Here is a 19863-nt window from a genome sequence, read left to right as displayed (position 1 = left end):
ACAAAGAAACTCTTGGTAGTATACACACCGAGCGAACTGCAACAGATAGACGATAGGCTTTAAAAACTCCGCTAGTTGTCCCACAATAAATTCGATTAAAACTTCCGTTTGTATCAAATCAAATAATTACTGAGTTTGACTCCTTCTACGAACCACAGTTCTATTGTTTAATACTCAACTTTCGGGGGGGACATGAAATAATCATTGATCGACTTATCGTATGTGTGTCGGGTGAATACAAGTCTTCCTCCACCAGTCTAAGAAATCTCGCACAACAAATCAGCTGGACGTCGAGAGCGCGCTGATGGTTTGAATCATTTTCCTCCGCGAAACAAAAATAAAAACAAAACTTACTCTAAATCCACCCTACCACTCCCTCCCTTCTGCCCCAACACCCCCTACAGGTTACCACCCATCGTACTAACACACATATACACCAATAACAGCTTGTGTTACACTCACACACCTTCACCGATAGGGTGGGGAGTTTAGATGCAGATTGCATGCATTGCACACACACACACACACACACACACACACACACACACACACACACACACACACACACACACACACACACACACACACACACACACGCGCAGCAAATGCATGTGCGGATATTGAAACATCGGTACTTTCCTATGAAGCACTATGGGCAAAATAGGGAAATAGAAGAAAATAAATCCCAACTTAGCAGAAATGATAAAAACGTGTCGATGATAAAAAAGTGTCGAGCTACTAATACATAACCACACACACACACACACACATACACACATACATATCAACAGCACGATAGTTCGTTACGCGTCAGCTGAAGGACAAAGGAAAAAATCTTCATGGATTGCATTCGGTACACACAAAGAGGCAGTTGCATACACAAATCGTGCAGTGAAAAGCATAAACAGGTTAATGCGACCAGCTCTACACGGGCACCAGTAATAATAGGTCCTCCGAACGCGTGTGTGTGTGTGTTTCGCATCGCGCAGATGATGATCGGCCATCAAAAATAATGCTTTGCATGTGTTTTCCAACTATTGGTTCTCACGAACAAACACACACACACATGCGCAAATGTACAGCACAGAAACAAAACACTAGATACAGATTGTTTCGAGGTCGACCGCTCCATAATACACACTCACACTCACTAACGAGAGGAAAAAAAAGGGCAAAAACGGTGCCAGCACAGAGAGCGAAAAACGGAACAGGACCAGCAACAACAACAACAAAATGGCCCCAAACATTAGTTGTGTTGTGAAGGGTAGGAGAAAAAAGAATAAAGAAGGGCCGCCACGAAGGAGGGGAGGGGGGGGGGCAAAGAAAGGTCAGACCCAAGCAACCACTACCAACATCACACAACACACAACTGCTGTTGTTGTGTCAACTCACTTGACGCTGTATTGCGTTCCAAGGCTTCGAATTCACATTTTTTGACACCTTTTCCTTTGTTTTGTTTAGATACACAAACTACGTGAAAAGTGTAGTAAAAATGTCCTTTTTTTGTTGTTGTGTTGCATGAAAAACACTAGAATAACGAGGGTGTCTGGTGTGTTGTTGTGACCGTGGCCGACCGACAGACAGGCGAGGGGTGACGCGTGCAAACTGGGTGTGTATTGCGCAGGGTTCAACACAAAAACTGCGTCATTATCAGTTCCATGTTTATCACAATATGTTTTGCACATTCGTTATTTTTTGCTCTGCTGCTCTGCTTTCATCTCACTGGCCAGACACACACACACACGCGGCAGCGCAAAACATTTATCAAAACATTTTGCGTTGTTACGATTCATCGTTACGGGTGGGGAGTAGCGGGAGAGAAAAGTTGCTGGATGGATAAAACGTGTCCTTATTTGGTTTCACACCTACCCTCACACACACACATGTAAAAAGGGAGTTCATTAGTCCTTCGTTGGGCTGGAGTTCGTTTGTTTTCCTCTATAGAGCGAGAGCGTGAGATTTGTGTGATCGTTTTCATAAAGAAGAGCACAGGAAGTTGACTGTCGAGATCAGAAACCAGTGGTAGGGACTTCCTCCCCCAAGCCAAAGTATTACTTCCCAAAGGAAATAGTACTTGCTTCTCTTCCCTCCTCAACGGGAATTCCTCTTGCTATCGAATAAGGCGCATCTCCCAATTGTCGCACCAGTACCAACATCGTAACGAGCCTTTTGCTGGTAACGCTGTCGCGTCACGATCTGTAGTCACAACTGCAGTGACCAGAATTTCTGTTGACATCATACTACGTTCTGTTGTTGTGGGTTCGTTTTAATGACATACCTTTACACGCACAATGTAATGTCAGGGTTTTCCTGTACATTTAACCACCCAGTAAACAAATCGTCACATGATTCGCTTTTTTCCCGAGGAAACGGCAAGAGTCGCCGCCTGCCCGCTGTTGCTGTGTTGTTTTTGCTTCTGGCCCTTTTCAGTTCTCTTTGATGACTACGACCACCAAGGCCGGGGCGAGGGGATGTGGGCTGATGAGTGGTAGTCTCCAATCAGTGTTCTATAGACGTTTTGCTTTCCGTTTGGTAGCGTTTACACAACTTTCACACTCACTCGTTTGCCGCAGTCGCGCAGAGTCCACTCCCGATCATGGGACGGACGGCCAAACGGTGTTGTCCCGAACACTGCTACAGTTTGATTTTTCTTTCACACTCTTTAAGCTACACTGACGTTGCTGTTTGCTTTGTGCACTCAGCCTGTACTGATCGCGTATACTGGCTTCTTCCCACATCATAACCCCAGAGGCCACCACCAGAGACAAGCAAAACATCATCATCATCCAACACAGCAACACCATATACACTCGATGCACAACTACTCCGTCAACTAGCTGCATACTCTATGCTTCACAGTGTTTATTAACAAGGTGTTCACCTTGAGGGAGTAGGGGAGGGGGGGGGGGTCTCGACACCCCACACTTTCACAGTCTTAAGTTGGTGCACTGAATAAACGCTGTCGGGGGTTTGAGATGGTATGCAGTGGGGGGATGTGGGGCACAGTGAATGCTGATAGCATTATTTGCTAATCTGTTTTCGCTTACAACGAAGCGAGAGGCGAGTGTATCTAGCTGGAGTAGCAAGTCTGGGCACCTTGGTTGCAAACCAATTGCGTCCACGAACAAAGAACTGCATGCTTGGACACCTAGGGCAAGCAACACACCGATGTTGTTATCGGTACTCTCTACAGTGCACATTGCTCATATTACAAGAGACCTGTGTCTTGACAGACCCCTAATGCATCCACACCATATGGTGGTACAAAAAGGTACAAACTGCATCCAAACAAAGCTGAAGCTCTCGTCAACCATCAAGTCACGTCTCGCCTAAATGGGACCACCTAAATGCAGCTTTAGTGAGGACCCAAAGAACCAGAAAAAAAAGTGCAGTCAACTATAGCTCACAAATACATCTACTTCGAAGCTGTTTCACACCTCACACTATCGTGTACTGTTGAAGGTAGAATAAATACAGCTGTTCAGCGGTTTGCGGCCAGTAATATAGACACAGTTATTCTTAGGCTTCTACTCATATAATCGATCTTGCAGATTTACACACAACAAACAACATCGGTCGATTTTTTTCTAGTGGAACAGAGGATCCTCGCTAAAGCTACATTTATAAATGTGCCTAATAAATGAAGAGCGTGCAAAAAAGTCTACATGGTCCATAGGGCACAGTTTTCCGGACATTTTAATCTGTGTACCCCAAATTTTCCAAATATAAATCGTACCCTGTACAAATGCATTGTATTTTCCCAGTAATTCATACGTACACACACACACACACACACGTCTGCACAGCAACAGTGTACACACACACACACACACACACACATACATTTGTCGAACGAGAACGAGCAACCCCTAGTCGAGAACTTTACCACTACTAACTAAAACTGGACGTCAAATTGGATGCGCGCTGTGTGTCACTTTGGCAAGTTTTCGTGCAGGCCAAGCTGCACAGATCTCGCAAACGTGTCAGCCAGCAGTCGCCATCAATTACGTACCTTTACACACGGCTGTATGTTTACTTTACATAATCCAAAACGACTAGCAGCTTCTGCCTCTCTGGCCTGGTGCTGGGCTCACTCCTCTGGTCTAGTGACGGTGGTGTTGGTGGTCCTATAGCGTAACGATCCTTTTCCAGCACGAATGTTTATCATACCTCACTCAAACTTCCCACAACAACACACATCGACCGAATAATGAACACTCAGTTTGTCATGTTTTGCGTGCTCCAACTACACGGGAGTACACTTCACTTACGACGAATGCTAAACCCCATTGGCAAACTTCTGGTGCCAAACCTCTAACTGCGTAGGAACAATTTTGATAACTGACGCTGTTAGACACAGTCAGCAAAAATAAACTGGCAGATACACACAAACACACAAAGTCACACAATGGGCAAAACGTATGACTGACGGATCACAACTCTCCCTTCTCGCTCTCTCTCTCTCTCTCTCTCTCTCTCTCTCTCGCACACACAAACACACGTACATACACAAAGGACGGGGTTTGTTTGTCGATCTCTTGCGATGAAGTGCGTTTTTTTTTCTGGTGTGTTGCTTTTCTTTTGCTGCAACCAGGACAGCTCTCGTTGGATTGACTTTTCAAGTTGATTGTGTGCGCATCGTGCGAGTGTGCAGATTGATAGCAGATTGACGATTCTCTTTTGCACAAAGTGGCCAAGTAGAGTGGCCTGCACTACACCACCATCTGGTACGCACAACACAATTTGGTAAAATGGTCGATAAGCGATACACAGCTCGAATTTGGCTCCGACGAGACAACCTAATTATGGTTGCGCTGTTTGTGTGTGTGTGTGTGTTTATGTGTATGAAAAGCTGTATTACTACGTATGGGGCAGGTGCAGCAGCTCATATGGCCTCTGTGTGTAGCACTAGCAGCCCTTATGAACCTATCTAGAGATGCGCGACTACATACACACACAAACGCGCGAGCACAAACCTATTACATACATACACATACGTACACGTATACTTTTGCACAACACAACAAAAACAACTTGGGTTAGCGCAGAAAGTCCTCTCAGAAGATCTGGTGGCACAGGTCACTAATTACGATTCAGGGCACTGCTATCGGTGCATCTCCGATACTTGATCAGAGTCCATTTATTTCACAAAAAAAAACTTGACACTGTTCGCCTGTACATTAGGGATATCGCATTAGCAATGGCACAACTCGCACCATTTTTGAAAATAAAAAAAAAGACTATAAAAGCTAGAAGGGATCGCTTCACCACCGATGCACAGTGCTGTTTAGATACTGAGCAGGAAGTTTTGCACCGTACCTACAGTTACCCACCGCGTGGCATCGCGCGCCACAAGTTTGTTGACCACACAAGGCACCCCACACAAAACGGTTTCGTTGTACAAAGAGTCTATCGAGCTACTTGCACCATTTTCGAGAAACAATGAGCTGTTGCTGTTGTATGTGTGCGTACGGCATCGAGTGCCCCTGGATATTCGTTTGCTATAGGCGTGTGTGAGTGTGGTTGTGTGTTTTATATCATCACATCGTTTCTCCTTTGCAACGCTGTTGCTTGCTTTTTCTCCCACACGCTTAATGCAGCTCTGGCTACACGACGCAGTTCCAACATCATGAAAAATTTTGCATAAAGGCCCCGGATCACAGGCAAATTTGAGATTGTTGAAATCGAAGCGAAACTGTTATCCAATACGGCCTGGCCGTCCTTTATGAATAAAAAAAAAGCTAAACTGTCAAAAAATCTCAAAATTAAGATTTCAGGGTTTTCTCCATTGCCCCTTGTAGGTAGCTTGTGTATGCGCCAGGTTCTCAAAAGGCGATTTCAAAGCGTGGAAATTTTACAATCATTCATGAGAGCCTGAAATTCTCATTTTGAAATCTCCCGTGGCATAGAGCCTTACTAATTTTGAAAATATAATGTCAGTTTCTCACGAGTGAAATTTTCTCACTTTGAAATCGCTTTTTGAGAACCAGGCGTTGGATAATCAGTCCTCAATGCGGGGGAACGGTCCAGATTGGGAGTGAAACCCCAGTCCTATCGTGAAGACTGGCTCTACCTAGCGGACAAAAACAATATTAAGCTTAGAGTGGAGTCACTGCTCAGTTAAATGATTTTTGGTCGTACAATCTTGTACCGGATTTGATTGATTTTGGACATGCAACCACAAACTGCCATTCTATTCATCTGTCAAATCGCATACATAATTTGAAATAGTCGTACGACCAAACAAACCGTACGGCTGAGTGGTGACTCCAGTACTAAATTCCTTAGTTCAAGCCTAGGAACGGGATAGCGAGTTTAACAGTTTCGAAGATCTATCATCTTTTCCAATGACTCCATGACGTCCACAACATCAATTGTGGTGTTTGACAAAGACATCAAATTAAAGGTTGTAGAAATGGGATGTGGGAAATTTCTAGAAGAAAAAATGCAATGCAAAATCATTGAAACAGATCGAAAATCTTGAGTCTAGATTATCTATACGGCGCATCCGGATATCCTGACCGATGGGATGTAGGACAGACCCCGCTAACTCAAATCAAATGAATCAGTCCAGCCAGTCCAGTCATCCGCCAGTTTCAAAAAATGGCAAACTAATCAACTTATGATGAGAAAATTTAAACGCAGCGATGCTTCCTAGATTTTGTCTTGAGGACATGGCGATAACTTGCACCCGTTGTACTTTTTGGAGGAACGGAATTAACTACAATCGACGGTAGTAGTTCGGTGTCTCTATATTCTTAATTCGAGTTTGTTTCTTCATAGAGGAGTACAATAAAACACGCATTTATATACAATTATCCATTTTACTTGTACATATAAGCAAGCAAACTTGGTGAAATGTAAACATGACTCATATTCACATCCATATACATTTATCCTTTCGTCTTTTTGTTCATATGCAGGAGGCGTACAATATAATTTAAAAATAAAACCCCGGACTGTTGTTTTGTGTCTTACTTGTTACGATGGCATCTGGTTATTTCGAGCATCTTGTGGTTTTGGATTTCTCTTCTTTGGAACGAGAAGGATTTCACTTTAACTTTGAACTGAATAATTTATCAAATTAATACAACAGTAAAATAACACACGCACACACACTTTGTACTACACTTTGTGTACAGAGAGAAGGAGCACTGCCTCCTTGATATTTTTTCTAAATTTGACTATTTAATCCTGAATTGGCAACAATTTTTGGAAATGTTCCCTGGTTGTATTACACTTTCATAAAAACTATTAACAGCAATATCATTTTTTTATTATACGGAACTTACGATACGAAATCTAACTGTTTGTCATTTTGTATGTGTGTGTGCGTGTTTTTCTAACTTCCAAGTCAAATTACGAAACATAAGCCCAACTCAATTTATCTAAACAAAGTTTACCCACCTTCCGATAATGTTGCCAGGACGCGTACTGTAGTATCGGGTTGTACATCGATATGGGATTTTTCATATGATAGAACAAGGTAGGCGACTCTTATTTACAATTGAAACGGATGAAAACTCAATCGCGCTCCACGATACGACAAGATCAGAACGCTTATAACATCGTCCGGATTAATACGGGGTAATTAAATCGGAGTAATCCGGAGTATTCTCCGATATTAACTCCGGAGTGCACTGTGGAATCAATTAAAGGTTACTCTTAGTCTCATAGTATAGACACCTCATAGTATAGACATTTAATAGTATCATAGTAATCCGGAGTAAACTGAACTTGATTCCGCTGAACACTCTCTGGAATTCAAACTGGAGTTAATATCGGAGATCACTCCGGACTAATCCAGAGCGATTACTACGAATGATTGTGGGGTAAACTCCGGCGTAACTACTCCAGATTAATCCGAATTCAAACTTCGAATTAATCCGGAGTAACTACTCCGTAGCAAACTCCGGAATGCCTCGAAGTCGGAGTAATGCGAATCGAAGACATCGTACTCCGGATTGATCCGGAGTAAACTTCAGATTTTTTTCCGGAGTATACATTAATCCACTCCGGAGTTCCCTCCACTAGTGTGGGTAGAGTTATCTGCTGAGGGGAAGGACGGAACTTCAAAAGTGAAGGCAAATCTACTTTGTGGGTGCTACTTCATAGAGTGAGTGCAGAGCGTACCTTTATGAAGCAAAAAAACTCGCGCACATAGCCTCCAGAAGGTAAGATTGAGATTAGGGCTCACAATTTAGCACTCGAGCTCACTACCCAACACAACACACCAATTAGAGCACTGTAGCTGAATTTATTGAAGCATTGAGATCCCCACGCGCAGCGGCTTAACTTTATGGTCCGGGTCCTTCATTTTGAATCCGGAACATTAGTCCTTTCCCATAGTATACCCATATGAGAGTGCCCATAAAGCACCAGCTCCATTAATAGATATATATATTCTTGCCATCTATCTATAAAATATCAAAAACTGGCGGTGTTAATATATCTTATGATTTGACTCCAAAAACAAGACAGTTGTGGAATAAGGTAATTTCTGTAGGCAGTGTAAATGTTTGTGTTTGTGTGTTTGCATTTCTTTTTACATACAAATTCTTCTTCCCGTCCGCACAACCAATACACCATACTTCACACAAAATCAATCTGATTGATTTTTAGTTCAAATTTTGTATTTTTCCTCTTATTTTCTTCTGACACATTCTTACAGAATACATCTATAGGTATGAATTAACGTCTCAAACGAATGGCCTTATTATTTTTTTTTTGTTTTGTTTTTTTTTTTTGATTCTCTATACATTAACACGCCTTCTCTCCCTCTCGCTCTCTCTCTCTCTTCTTTTTCTTCGTGCATATCGACCATTTTCCGTTCTTTCCGCGTGCTTCCTGTGGTAGCTGTGTTTTCGTGCAACATATACAATTCAAATGTAGTATTTTATCATTGTTTTGCATCATTTTTCTGTTCTGTTTTTGCACTAAATTTCGCGTTCGGAAGATACATCCTCAAATGGTAAAGCAACACATAATTCCGTAAAATACCCCTCGGGTCCAATAATGGTTTAAATAAGAAATTCAATGGACAAAACATCCGTACTCGAGTGCGCCATCTTCTTTCACACGGGCACGGGTCGGTTCCTCTGTTTCCGGCGCTAGACTCACTATTCAGCTACTAACGGGATTAGAAACTCAAGTCTAAGGACTACTTACTGTAATGTACCGAAAAGAGCAAGAAAGCAGCGACTCGGAAATTTTTACCAAAACAAAACAAAAGTATTCTTTTTTTAATCCCGTTGCTAAATGGGAAATTGATTCGTGTTTTGAATAATTTTTAATAACCAGAAAATACGAAACATGACCAATTTAGATAAACTGCAAAAGGGTTGTTGTATTCTTTTCCGTCTTTACCCAATCTATAGGCCAGATTACCACATACAAATTGTCAAGACAAGTTGTCAAAAACGGAAAATTTGAATTATGACAGCCTTTTGTGTTGTCTGTTGAAAAAAAAATAACTTAACGAAAGGCAAACTTTCAAGTACACTGCCAAGAATTTCGACTTCGACGACGAAGAGCAACCACGAGAACATATCAAAAAGGTAACAACACTTTTGGTTTTGTTATTGTTGGTTTCATCACTTTGACAGATTGATTTTGAAGATGTTTATTTATAATTGATTATTACGGTCCAGTGCCGTATTGTCATTTGAAGATGTTTAATCAAACGAAAAAAAAAAGCTTAATCAAACTTGTCTGTCACAAGAACGGTTTCATAATGCAAACTTTCTTCCCGTTTGTATTGACAAGCTAGTCTTGAGACTTTTCCGTGTGTAAGAGATAATCAGGCCTTATGTGTGTTTTTGTGTGCGTGCACAGATAAACACACTTTAAACGTTTTGCCTAGAGACGACCTATCTGTGTTTGTCCTCTTGTTTCGTGTGCTTAAGGTTCTTGTTTTCGCATACAAACATACAGAAGAACATTGATTTTAAGTTTTAATTCATCCTAAAAACATACTAAAAGCTATGCATGTATATGCAAGAATATGATGGTGGAGAGTGGGGGGAGATGTTAGTTAGGATGTATGAATAGGACGGGGTTTTTTTGGAAATCAGTAGGAACAAATGGGAGTTTGTTAGTGTGTGGTGAGTTTTTCTTCTAGAGGGAAAGCTTACTGGTTGATGTTGCCTATTGCATCGAAATGGTGGGCTGTGGACGTGGGATGTGGAAAATGTGGGCTTACATAGCTACCACCTACTGCTGCGCCTGACAGGGTTGTTTTTTTGTTTTTTTTTACTTTACTTTATACTTCATCCCATTCATTTGTTACGCTAAATTTACTCTATTATATATAATTTCTTTTGTTCTGCAATCTTTACGATAATTACAATTCGTTAGAGTTTTGTTAATGATTCCTTCTCCTTCATCCGGCGGGGATGTCTAGATTTACCGATACCAGGCGGGGTCATTGACCCCCCCCCCCACACAAAAAAGAATAAAGCTCTTTCTTTTTTTATTTTCATTTATTCCTACACTCTTCCTACATCCTCTTTTCCACTAACTCCAAAGGACAAAAAAAACCGGGAACCATACTATAGATTTCGTGACGGTATTATCCATACACGACACTGTTTGCCTTACTAGGCTGTATAAAACAATAAAACAAAAAAAAACGATACAAAGCGAAGCAAACGAATTCCTCTTCCTTTTACTCCACCAGCAGGAAATAGATAACCACACACATGTATGTGCACAAACTGTAGCAGACTCTCTTTCTCGTCCAAATCATGACTTATTACACTCAATCACACACACCAAAAACCATGTATCCTGGGTGCTAAAGATAATTTTCCTCATTTATTTCTCTCTTTCGCTCCCACTTTTCGCCCTTCAATCTCAATCTCTCTTCCGCGCACACAAAAAGTAAAGATTCGTTTTGTTTTAAATAAACAATTCGTGCTGCATTCGGGAACAAAATCGGTCCATTAACGTCTTACAGGATGACACAAAAAAGCTGACTTTATTGAACAGAGACATTTTTTGTTTTCGAAATCCTACTATTAACTGTATGATCGAAACTTAATTATTACTCGCTGTTTACTTTCTTTTTTTCCTTAGCTTACTTTTCTATAAACAATTTGTATTTGTATGATAAAGCTCGGGCTACATGATGCACAAACTTTCGGGTGGTTCGTGCGTTATGCGTACAAAAACATGCTAAAGCTTAGGATTTTCCTAATAAAAAAAAACCCAAAACCTAATTTGGCTAGGAGAATTTTAAACCTTTCGCTTGAAGGAAGCTTGCTTCTAGAGAAGAAATTAAAAGCAATAAAAACAAACGCAACCAATTTACAATTTTTTGACGAAAAAACCAAATAAAGTATCATTTGGTTTGTGTTTAAAAATCATTTTGTAATAATTGCGCGTAGGATTGTTATATTACTATGAGTGTAACATAACAACCATCACACACGCGCACAAAAAAAAACCGTAGTTCAACCGTACCGGATTGTTGTCACCAAAGCAGCTACAGAACGTTTAAATCCCTTTTTTAACATCCATTGTGTAAAATTCATCCATTAGCAAAAGTAAGCTGCAACAGCTGTTTTGTTTGCTTGTTTTGCAGGGAAGTGTTTAAAAACTTATAATGATAGTTAATGCGCGCACGGGTGCATCCTTAATAAATCTCCACCACAACCACGGGCGCGCAGTACAGAGAAAATTAGATTTTATGCCAATGAGGCTTGTGTGTGTTTACACATGAGAGCTTCTTCCTTTCAAACGCAATTATATCTCTCTCGCGCTCTCTCTCTCTCTCTCTCTCTCTCTCTCTCTCTCTCTGTTCCTCATTGTTTTCTAATCTAAAACTTAAAACTCCCCAACTATGCAGCCGGAGCACTCATAGACTCCATTATATCATGCGCAATTTTCTTGTGAAAGTTAAACATATATGTTTTAATATGTATAAATTTGAATAAACAGTAACGAGCTTCACTGCGTCAATGAAAGGAAAACGAAGAAGAAGAAACCCCTGACCAATACGGTTACTTTCCTCAGGCCCTCTCCCTCTCTCCCCTTCCTCTCTGCCCAAAATTACATCTTTTGACGCTTGCTGCCCGGCTCGTAATCATCACTTTCGTATTCGAGCTGCTCATCTTCCTCGTACACCTCTTGCTGTTGATGTTCTGCGCTCGCGTACGCCGTGTACTGGTTCTGGTACGAAGACTGTTGCGAACCTGCGCTCAGGGGAAGAAGGCAAAGTAATATGCATTAATACCAGTGTCTTAACGTCGAACAATAAGCAAAAAGCAAAGCCTTCGCCATACCATCGTGATTGTTGGCAGCGTAGCCGCTGTTGTTTTGTCCGGGCGAACCGGGTGCCGACATTAGGAGCTCCTCGTTGATGGGCGAACCTTCGCGCGAGTTGTCGGTGTAGCTTGGCGAAACCGGTGCCGAACGTGGCATCCCGAACGGCGACCGGAAGCACTGCGAACCACGCTGGCGTCGCTTTCTGTAGCTTTGATCGATCAGCTTCAGCTCGCTGGATGGATCTATCCGCCAGAAGCTACCCTTGCCGGGTTCGTCTTGTGATCGCGGTACTTTGATGAAGTATCTTTTTATAGCAAATAAAGAGATAGAGGTGATAGACGTTGAAAGATGAATTAGGCGGCACGCTCTGATAAGCAAATCCATGAGATATGCAAGGGTACCATAAGTAGACCTTACACAACTAACTAGTCAACTAGACTGTGTTGACACAACACAAGTCTACTTATTTCAGGAAATTTTCATCTGAATTAAATTATAAACCTAGATATATGCATTCTATGGATGTACACATGAGTGCCTAGACCGTTTTCCCCATATTTAGACTGACTATCCAACTACGTGTCCTCAATAACCCTATTCTCTAGGCAACCAGCTACCCGCGATTCCGCGATTCTAGGAATCCGAATGACTTAAAACTGTTTCTCTAAAAGTATCGGTCTGTGTTTTTGCTTTTTCTGTTAGTGAAACTCTAATTATCTAATACTATGTGCCTGTCCGTTAGGGTATTGTGTTGTTTCTATATGGTTTTCATCTTGTAATTTTCCTTTGTTCTACTGACTTTGGCTATGTGTGCGTATGACCTTTCAGTCGTCTTTTTTTTTTGGGAGGATGGCAGGGCATTACCAACATCTAGTTTTACATGGTCCTATATATGTTATATCCTCGTTGATCGTTTTTATATGTTGCATTTCGACCTCATCTACATGCACGAGGCAGTCTTTGCTAAGTGTGATGTGGTTTTCCTCACATGAGACAACCTACACTGTAGTTCATCACGCCATTGTGCGAGTGTGTTTACCTCAATATGCACAAATGCGTTCGCCTTTGCACAATCTTTTTTTTTTTGTAAGGCCAATGTTCAGACAGCAATCTACAGAGTCATGGGTTTTGGAATGAATTGTTCCACTAATATGGGGTATATCCCAAAGCCTACTGACCGCGGCACTATAGTAGTTTTAAAAGGTAGGACCATTCTCTTGTTTTTGAGTTCTTTTTCCACATTTCTTTTAATATAATGTTGATCTCACTTACTCTTTGATTTTTCTTTAACCCAGCAAGAATTTTTTCCTCAATCAAAAACATTATGTCTGGGCATCGTATCACTCCTTTAGATGTGTTTTCTGTTTTGAGTGTTCGTACACCTTGACAACTGTAATGTTCCTTTTCGTGTCTTGGGTTTTTTTTTACTGTGCCTGCTCTCTCTGCTAGCTTTTCACAGTTAACTTTAATTAGTAGTTTTCCTCCACAAATTCTGTTTACATGGTTTGGCTTACTACCAACAGCATTTTCTATAGCTTTTTTTTGCAGAAGGAATGGGTTAACCTTCGCGATGTTCTTTCTCTCAGTTGCTGGCTCCATGATTTCCATTTTCTTCCTCTATGTTTTTTAGTTATATCCATATTTTTAAGCTTTTTGTTATATTTTTACATTTTTGCGCGAAAGAAAAGAAGTCATTGGATGCAAAGTCAGGGCTATAGGGCGGATGACCCCATCAATTCGACAAATTTGGCCAATCAAATAAGCGATGGTTTGAGCCGATGTGTTCTGTTGTACGTTTTTCGAATTTCTCCGAAGACTTCTGGAAAACAAATTGTGGTGTACCATTCAGAATTGATCGTCCTACGGTCTTCACGGGGAACAATCGCCACATGACCAGATTTGCCGAAAAAACAGACGACCCATTTGCTTCGTAGTGCTTCCTCCAAGGATAACTTTCGTTGGATTTGGCTCGAGGTTGAAGACCCACACGGACGACTGTTGTTTTGTTTCGGGCTCATACGCATAGATCCATGATTCGTCACCCTTGACAATCTTATCAACATCTTTTGAAGCACCATCGCAACGTATGTTTTCAACATTTCCATACACCAATCGACACCAGCCTTTTTTTTTTTAGAGATTTTAAACGATTACAAATCCAACGAAAAAAGACATTTTCTACGACCAGGTGTTTGTGCAAAATAGTGTTTATGTTGGTGGAAAAATTGCCCAAAGCTGCCTCTATCTCGCAGTATGTCACATGACGATCTTGTGCAATTAGATCTTGAGGGGAACAAAGTTCTCAGGCGTTGTGCCTGAGGCCGTTTTTGGATTGATTTCATTATACCAGTTTTCAACAGTACTATAGGATGATGCTTCATCGCCATACAAAGATTTGAGTTCTTCACGAAAATGTTCACGGGTCAATTCCATTTTTTTAGCAAAACTGATTTGTTCAAGTCAATGTTAACGTCACAAATGATGCTCGTACGTCAAAACGTTGTGAGTGTGATTATACTCCAAAATGTTAAACTTTCGAATAAAAATATCAGATTGCATCTGGCAACACTTCTTGTCGCCTAGGCCAGAAATATATGTAAGCAGCCCATGACATGCATAATCTTTTCCGAAATAAGACGCCCTTCTTTTTCTTCTTTCTCTCTACTGTGCGGGTTGTATCCTCATGTGATTTTCCACGACAATCAGAGACGTACTTCACTCAGCTGTATAAGAGGGGACCTTTTGTCCATTTTTCCTGTTTCCATTTCCTGTTTATATCTTCGTATTTGGTGTCGTCGGGTGTGGTCTTCGCCTTTCCTGAGATTAATTTTGATAGGTTTGATATTATTTTGACTTATGTGAGGATTGTTGTTTTCCTTTTTTTCTATTTCTATTGTTGGTATGTGGTCAATCATTGTTATTGTTTGTATTCTATAGTGTGGTTCTAGGAGGTGATCACTTATTATGTATTCGCTTAGTATTTTATTTGCTTGGCAAATCTTACAAAAGCTACATCTTGTAACTTAGCTTTCTATTATTATGGTTCTATTTGTCAAAAATACCTTAACGTAACTGGTGATCTCAGGGCGATTATTAGGTTCTATGATTTTTTCTAATAAATTTTTAGATTTTATGTACAAAAACGATTTTTCTAGGTGTATCAAAACTATTCCTGTTTTTTTTTTATGAGACCGCCGTTCATAGCAACTTCTCTTGAAAGTTTCTGTCAATCTAAATGGCATTTCTTCTCTTCTACTTTGGCAGTGCAACCTTTGGGCAGCCTGCCATTTCTGGCTTTCCTTTACTTAGTTCAATCGTAACTGGATAGTCTATCTTGCGAACGGGGAAGCTGCCGTGTAAGGACCGGCGCCGCTAATCACCGCAGCTGCCGGCCTCCCCACGGCGATTCTACCGATTACAAATAATACATAAAAAGTACCAATGCTAGGAACTAGGACCCTCTTCTTCATGAATAAAAAAAAGATTAAAATTTGTACGAAACACTTGACATGATTAACACCGAACTACTTACCGATTCAAACTCAGATTGTGTCGAATCGAGTTCTGCCAGCCCTTGTTCGCTCCAGTTCGATAGTATGGATAATTTTTCGAAATAAAGGAATAAATTCCCGAGAGCGTCAGCTGCTTTTCCGGGGACGCCGAAATAGCTTGAACAATCAGCTGCGCATAGCTGTACGGTGGCTTATCGCTTTCCAATGATTGTGTAGGCGGGGCTTGAAATTCCTGGCGAATCGAAATGAAAACAAGAGGTAAGTACAACATTTGCTAATTAATCTAATATATGCTCCTACGGAGGGAGCAACAACTCTGGGATGCAGCTCCCAACTTACGGAATAGTTATTGTTGTTATTGTTGCTGACCACGTTAGCGGTACTGTGCTGATGATGGTGGTGGTGATTGCTGCTGTACTGGGCAAATTCGTGCACATTTTGCCGCGGACTAGTGGGGCAACTGTTGGCAGCACTGATGGTACCGGTCGGCGACGGGTAACCACTGCCACCCATTCCGTGCATATCGCTGCCCCGTCCACCACCGCCACCGGCAGCTCCACCGCGCGAACCACGCGGTACATCACCGAGCAAACCACCGACCGCACTACCGGCGGCGCCAGGCTCGGAGGGAATAGAAATTTTGAGCGGTGCGTAAATCACGCTCGATGACGGCGATTTGCCACCACGATTGTGGTAGTGGTGGTGCTGCTGATGGCCGGTACCGCTACCGCCAAGACCCAGCGCGTTAGCACTGCTCGGGCCACCGGCACCAGCGCCGGTGCCACCCTGCGCCATTGGTGCGCCGGTTATGGAACCGGCGTGTAACGGAATGCCACCCATCGGTCCGGTGCCGATCTTTACCGGTGTGTGTTCGTTCAGGTCAATCAATATACCATTGTTCGCCTGGTCAATCAAGTTTTCGAACTGGATCTTAATGTTTGTACTTGGAAAGCGGATGCTGCATCTGCAGGAGAAACAAAAAAAAGTTAGGGAAGGAACTAACGTTAGGAACAGAGCGTTCCGAATAGGGTCCGCGAGAAGGGTGTTCCTTTCTTGGACCGATATAAAAGCGCTTGTAAACGATAGCAAGTTTCACTCATAGGAAAATTTCAAGTTGACTGATTTTTTTTTTTGGGATCTCGTGGTTTTCATGCACGGCACACTAAAATTTCATTGATTGTTAACTGTCAAATGTTTATTTGTATACACGTGAAAAAAAATTTGGTAGAAAGGGTGATGAAATCGGTAAAATTAAGCATACAAAGATTATAAGAATCATTTGAAAGAATCGATCCGGTCTCACTAACGAACAAAATTCCAATATTTCCATCAACTTTCAGCCAAATTTCACAAATGTGAAATATTAACTATCCAGCAGTCATTCAGACCGGTGGCACAGCTCCATCATATTCTTCTTTTTCTCCTTGGTGTACCTTATTTTGTATCCTCCCATGGTTAAAGGTATGGTCATAATCAGAGGGCGTAATGTACTTTGTAAAAGAGGAAGCTGTATGTCCATTTCTCTTGTTTATTTTTGTTCCATGTAGTCTTTTAGTTTATCTCTGTTTCTTCGTTTCTTTAACTTTGTGTTGTGTAATGTCTTGGTGAGGTTTATGTTTGAGATTTCTACTTTTTCTATTTATTTCTTTCTTGTATACTATAGGTTATAGATTTTCTTATGGACTTTTTTGTATGTTTTCTCTAATAATTGTGTTTTGTTGTTATTATTAATTGTTTTTTACTGAAATTAATTTTTTTCACGTCTCTTGTCTTTTGTTGTTTGTCCCTGTTTTCTATTTTTTAACAAATATTTTTGTGTCTTCTGGTCTGTGATTTGACTAGCGTATTGCTTAGTATGTTTTATAGCTATTGAGTGGTTGTGACGTTTGTCTCTTTCGATTCTTACTGTGTGTCAGTTGTTTATCAAATTACTACACGAGTACCTCTTTTTAGAGTGTTTGCCTGTTTTTAAACTTTTTTTGTATCTAAATGTTTTGTATGTTTGAAATCTATTTTCTTATTTTTGTTTTCTTTCCCTGAGGTCTCATTAGTTTTAGTTCGTACTCTCTTCTTCATATTTGAGAAGGGTTAGGACTTATGTGTTGTTATTGCTGTTTTGTGGAGGTGTTATTGTTTTCCTGAATCTTTTTTTTTTTTTGGTTTGGTTTGGTTTCGTTTGGTTTTGGTTTGGATATGCCAGTCAACCTAGAGTGAAAAGTTGCATCCGTTTATAAGCAATTTTACACTTACAGTTTTGGTAGTTTGTACGGTTCGCCGCTCTTACGGTGAAACACATTGTCGATGAACACCCCGTTCTTGCTCAGGCAGAAAAGTGTAAACTCATCGTTCATGTCGTGCTGGATGATGAAGTGCTTACGGGAGATGAAGCTGTTCTTGCCGACGTGGAAGTCCACCTGCGACTTGGACGAATTGCGACCGACCTCGATCACGTCTTCGCTTATTAGCAGCATGTTGTCTTTGCTGATGAGCCGCCCGATGAAGTTATGATAATTTGCCGTATTGCTGCCCGATAAACCACCACCACCCATCCCGCTCGGTTCCCCGATGGTGGCGGGTGCGCCGCCCGGCGCAGGACCTACCGCACCTCGGCCCCCACCAGCACTGGCGCCGCCCGCGCCCATACTGCCGGAGACGGCCGTGGAAGACGACGAGGGCGAGGTCTTCGTGCCCGCACCGTTGCTCAGCTTCGCCGAACCGGTCGGCAGGGTGGGCGATGGTGACGACACGGGTGAAGACGTCGAGGTGCGTCTTGAGCGATGCGAATTCGCCATATTGTGGCTGTTGTTGCTTGTGGAGATGGGTTTTTGATAGTTGGACGAAGACGAGGAGGCGGAGGAGGTGCCCTGGCCATTACCGCCCGCCACCTGGTGCGTAATGGCGGCCGCAGCACCACCACCGCTGCTATTACTTCCCGAGGAAGAATCGTTTGGATCGGACTGATTGATTGATTGTTGTGTTTCCTGCTTGATCTTCATTTCTCCATTACCGCGCGGCGGTATACAGTCCTGCGTTGCGCTCGACATACTTGAAAATGCACCAAACAATCACACACAAACACACACACACACGTACACTAGAATCGGCTATGGAACGGTAAAATGTACGCTCAAATCCGCTTAACACCGCTGTTGTCTGCTGCTGGTAAGGTTTGTCATACGGTACGGTAAGTTGCGGATAGTCCAGGACGTGCAACCAATGTTTCGCATCGTCCTTTACGCCAGGAATGTCACGGAAAATTAGCAACCAACAACACTTTTTAAATAACTAACCCGAATATAAGCAACTCCTCCAGATATAGGCTGGTAGGGGTTAAGGAGGATGTTGATTACAGCATCAACCGCTTGCCAATGTATCGCCAAAAGACGTTATAATGTACTATAATTTGGTAGGTCGCTCCTTGACTCTCGCGCCCCTTAGAAAAATCGCGTGTGTGACTGAAGAAAGCTCCTAATAGCAGCTTGTTTTCGCGCTGAACCTTCAATATGTTTAGGTTCAATATCTCGTTCAAACGAATTTAAGCATCAACTGCAACTCTGTTAAAGAGAAAAGAGAAAAAGAAAAGAAGATCGGATTAATTTTTTTGAATATTAACTTATGACTAAATTCTGCCTTCTTAGTGAATATTAACGACAAACGATAGTGACAAGGTTTATGGGTGCTCTAGGATTTTCTTACTACACTGCTTGATAAACTATTTTTCCATGAAGAAAGAAACCTCGAATGATCCCAACAACAATAACAATATATGATTGCACGATCAATAAATGATATCCTCTCGTACTGACAAAATCTGCCAACTAAGGCACTACTAGGGCAAAATTGTATTGACAAAACCCTAAGTAGTGGATATTAAGGCATTTTTGGCAATTGGGGATTGATTTGTTCTACTACAGGTTTTTTCAGGAGCACCTCCATAGAGCGTTTTACGTTTTTGTTCTTGTCGTTTTGTCGTTTACGACAGATTTTGGAGCAGCGCCTAACAAACTTATAGGTAACGGAGGGTTTTGCAGAAAACTTTACTGCTGCCGTTCTCATATATGCTTCCACATTTGTGCAATTTCCT

The 19863-nt window shown here is 41.7% G+C and overlaps 2 protein-coding genes across 4 annotated transcripts in view; one reads left to right on the top strand and one right to left on the bottom strand.

Annotated features, from left to right (window-relative positions):
- Positions 1-19863, top strand: part of LOC126568065 (palmitoyltransferase ZDHHC8) — a 347611-nt gene that overhangs the window by 58329 nt on the left and 269419 nt on the right. The window lies entirely within an intron of this gene.
- LOC126556003 (forkhead box protein K1-like) lies at positions 12048-18862 on the bottom strand. The gene is made up of 5 exons (XM_050211163.1): positions 18030-18862; positions 16119-16743; positions 15800-16011; positions 12285-12571; positions 12048-12194 (listed from the first exon to the last, which is right to left on the bottom strand). Exons 1-5 carry the CDS (start codon positions 18821-18823, stop codon positions 12052-12054), a joined length of 2061 nt encoding a protein of 686 aa, XP_050067120.1. The 5' UTR covers positions 18824-18862; the 3' UTR covers positions 12048-12051.

Source organism: Anopheles maculipalpis, chromosome X (genome assembly GCF_943734695.1).
Source record: "Anopheles maculipalpis chromosome X, idAnoMacuDA_375_x, whole genome shotgun sequence".
Lineage (NCBI taxonomy): Eukaryota > Metazoa > Arthropoda > Insecta > Diptera > Culicidae > Anopheles > Anopheles maculipalpis.
The sequence above is the reverse complement of the archived record's forward strand: the minus strand, read 5'-3'. Positions and strand labels throughout refer to the sequence as shown.

Bases quoted from the DNA above. Each gene is read 5' to 3' on its own strand.
- LOC126556003 (XM_050211163.1), bottom strand. From the start codon at position 18,823: ATGTCGAGCGCAACGCAGGACTGTATACCGCCGCGCGGTAATGGAGAA. The intron at 16,744-18,029 runs GTAAGTGTAAAA...TTTCTCCTGCAG, and splicing joins CCGTACAAACTACCAAAACT to ATGCAGCATCCGCTTTCCAA. The intron at 12,195-12,284 runs GTATGGCGAAGG...CCCTGAGCGCAG, and splicing joins CGCTGCCAACAATCACGATG to GTTCGCAACAGTCTTCGTAC.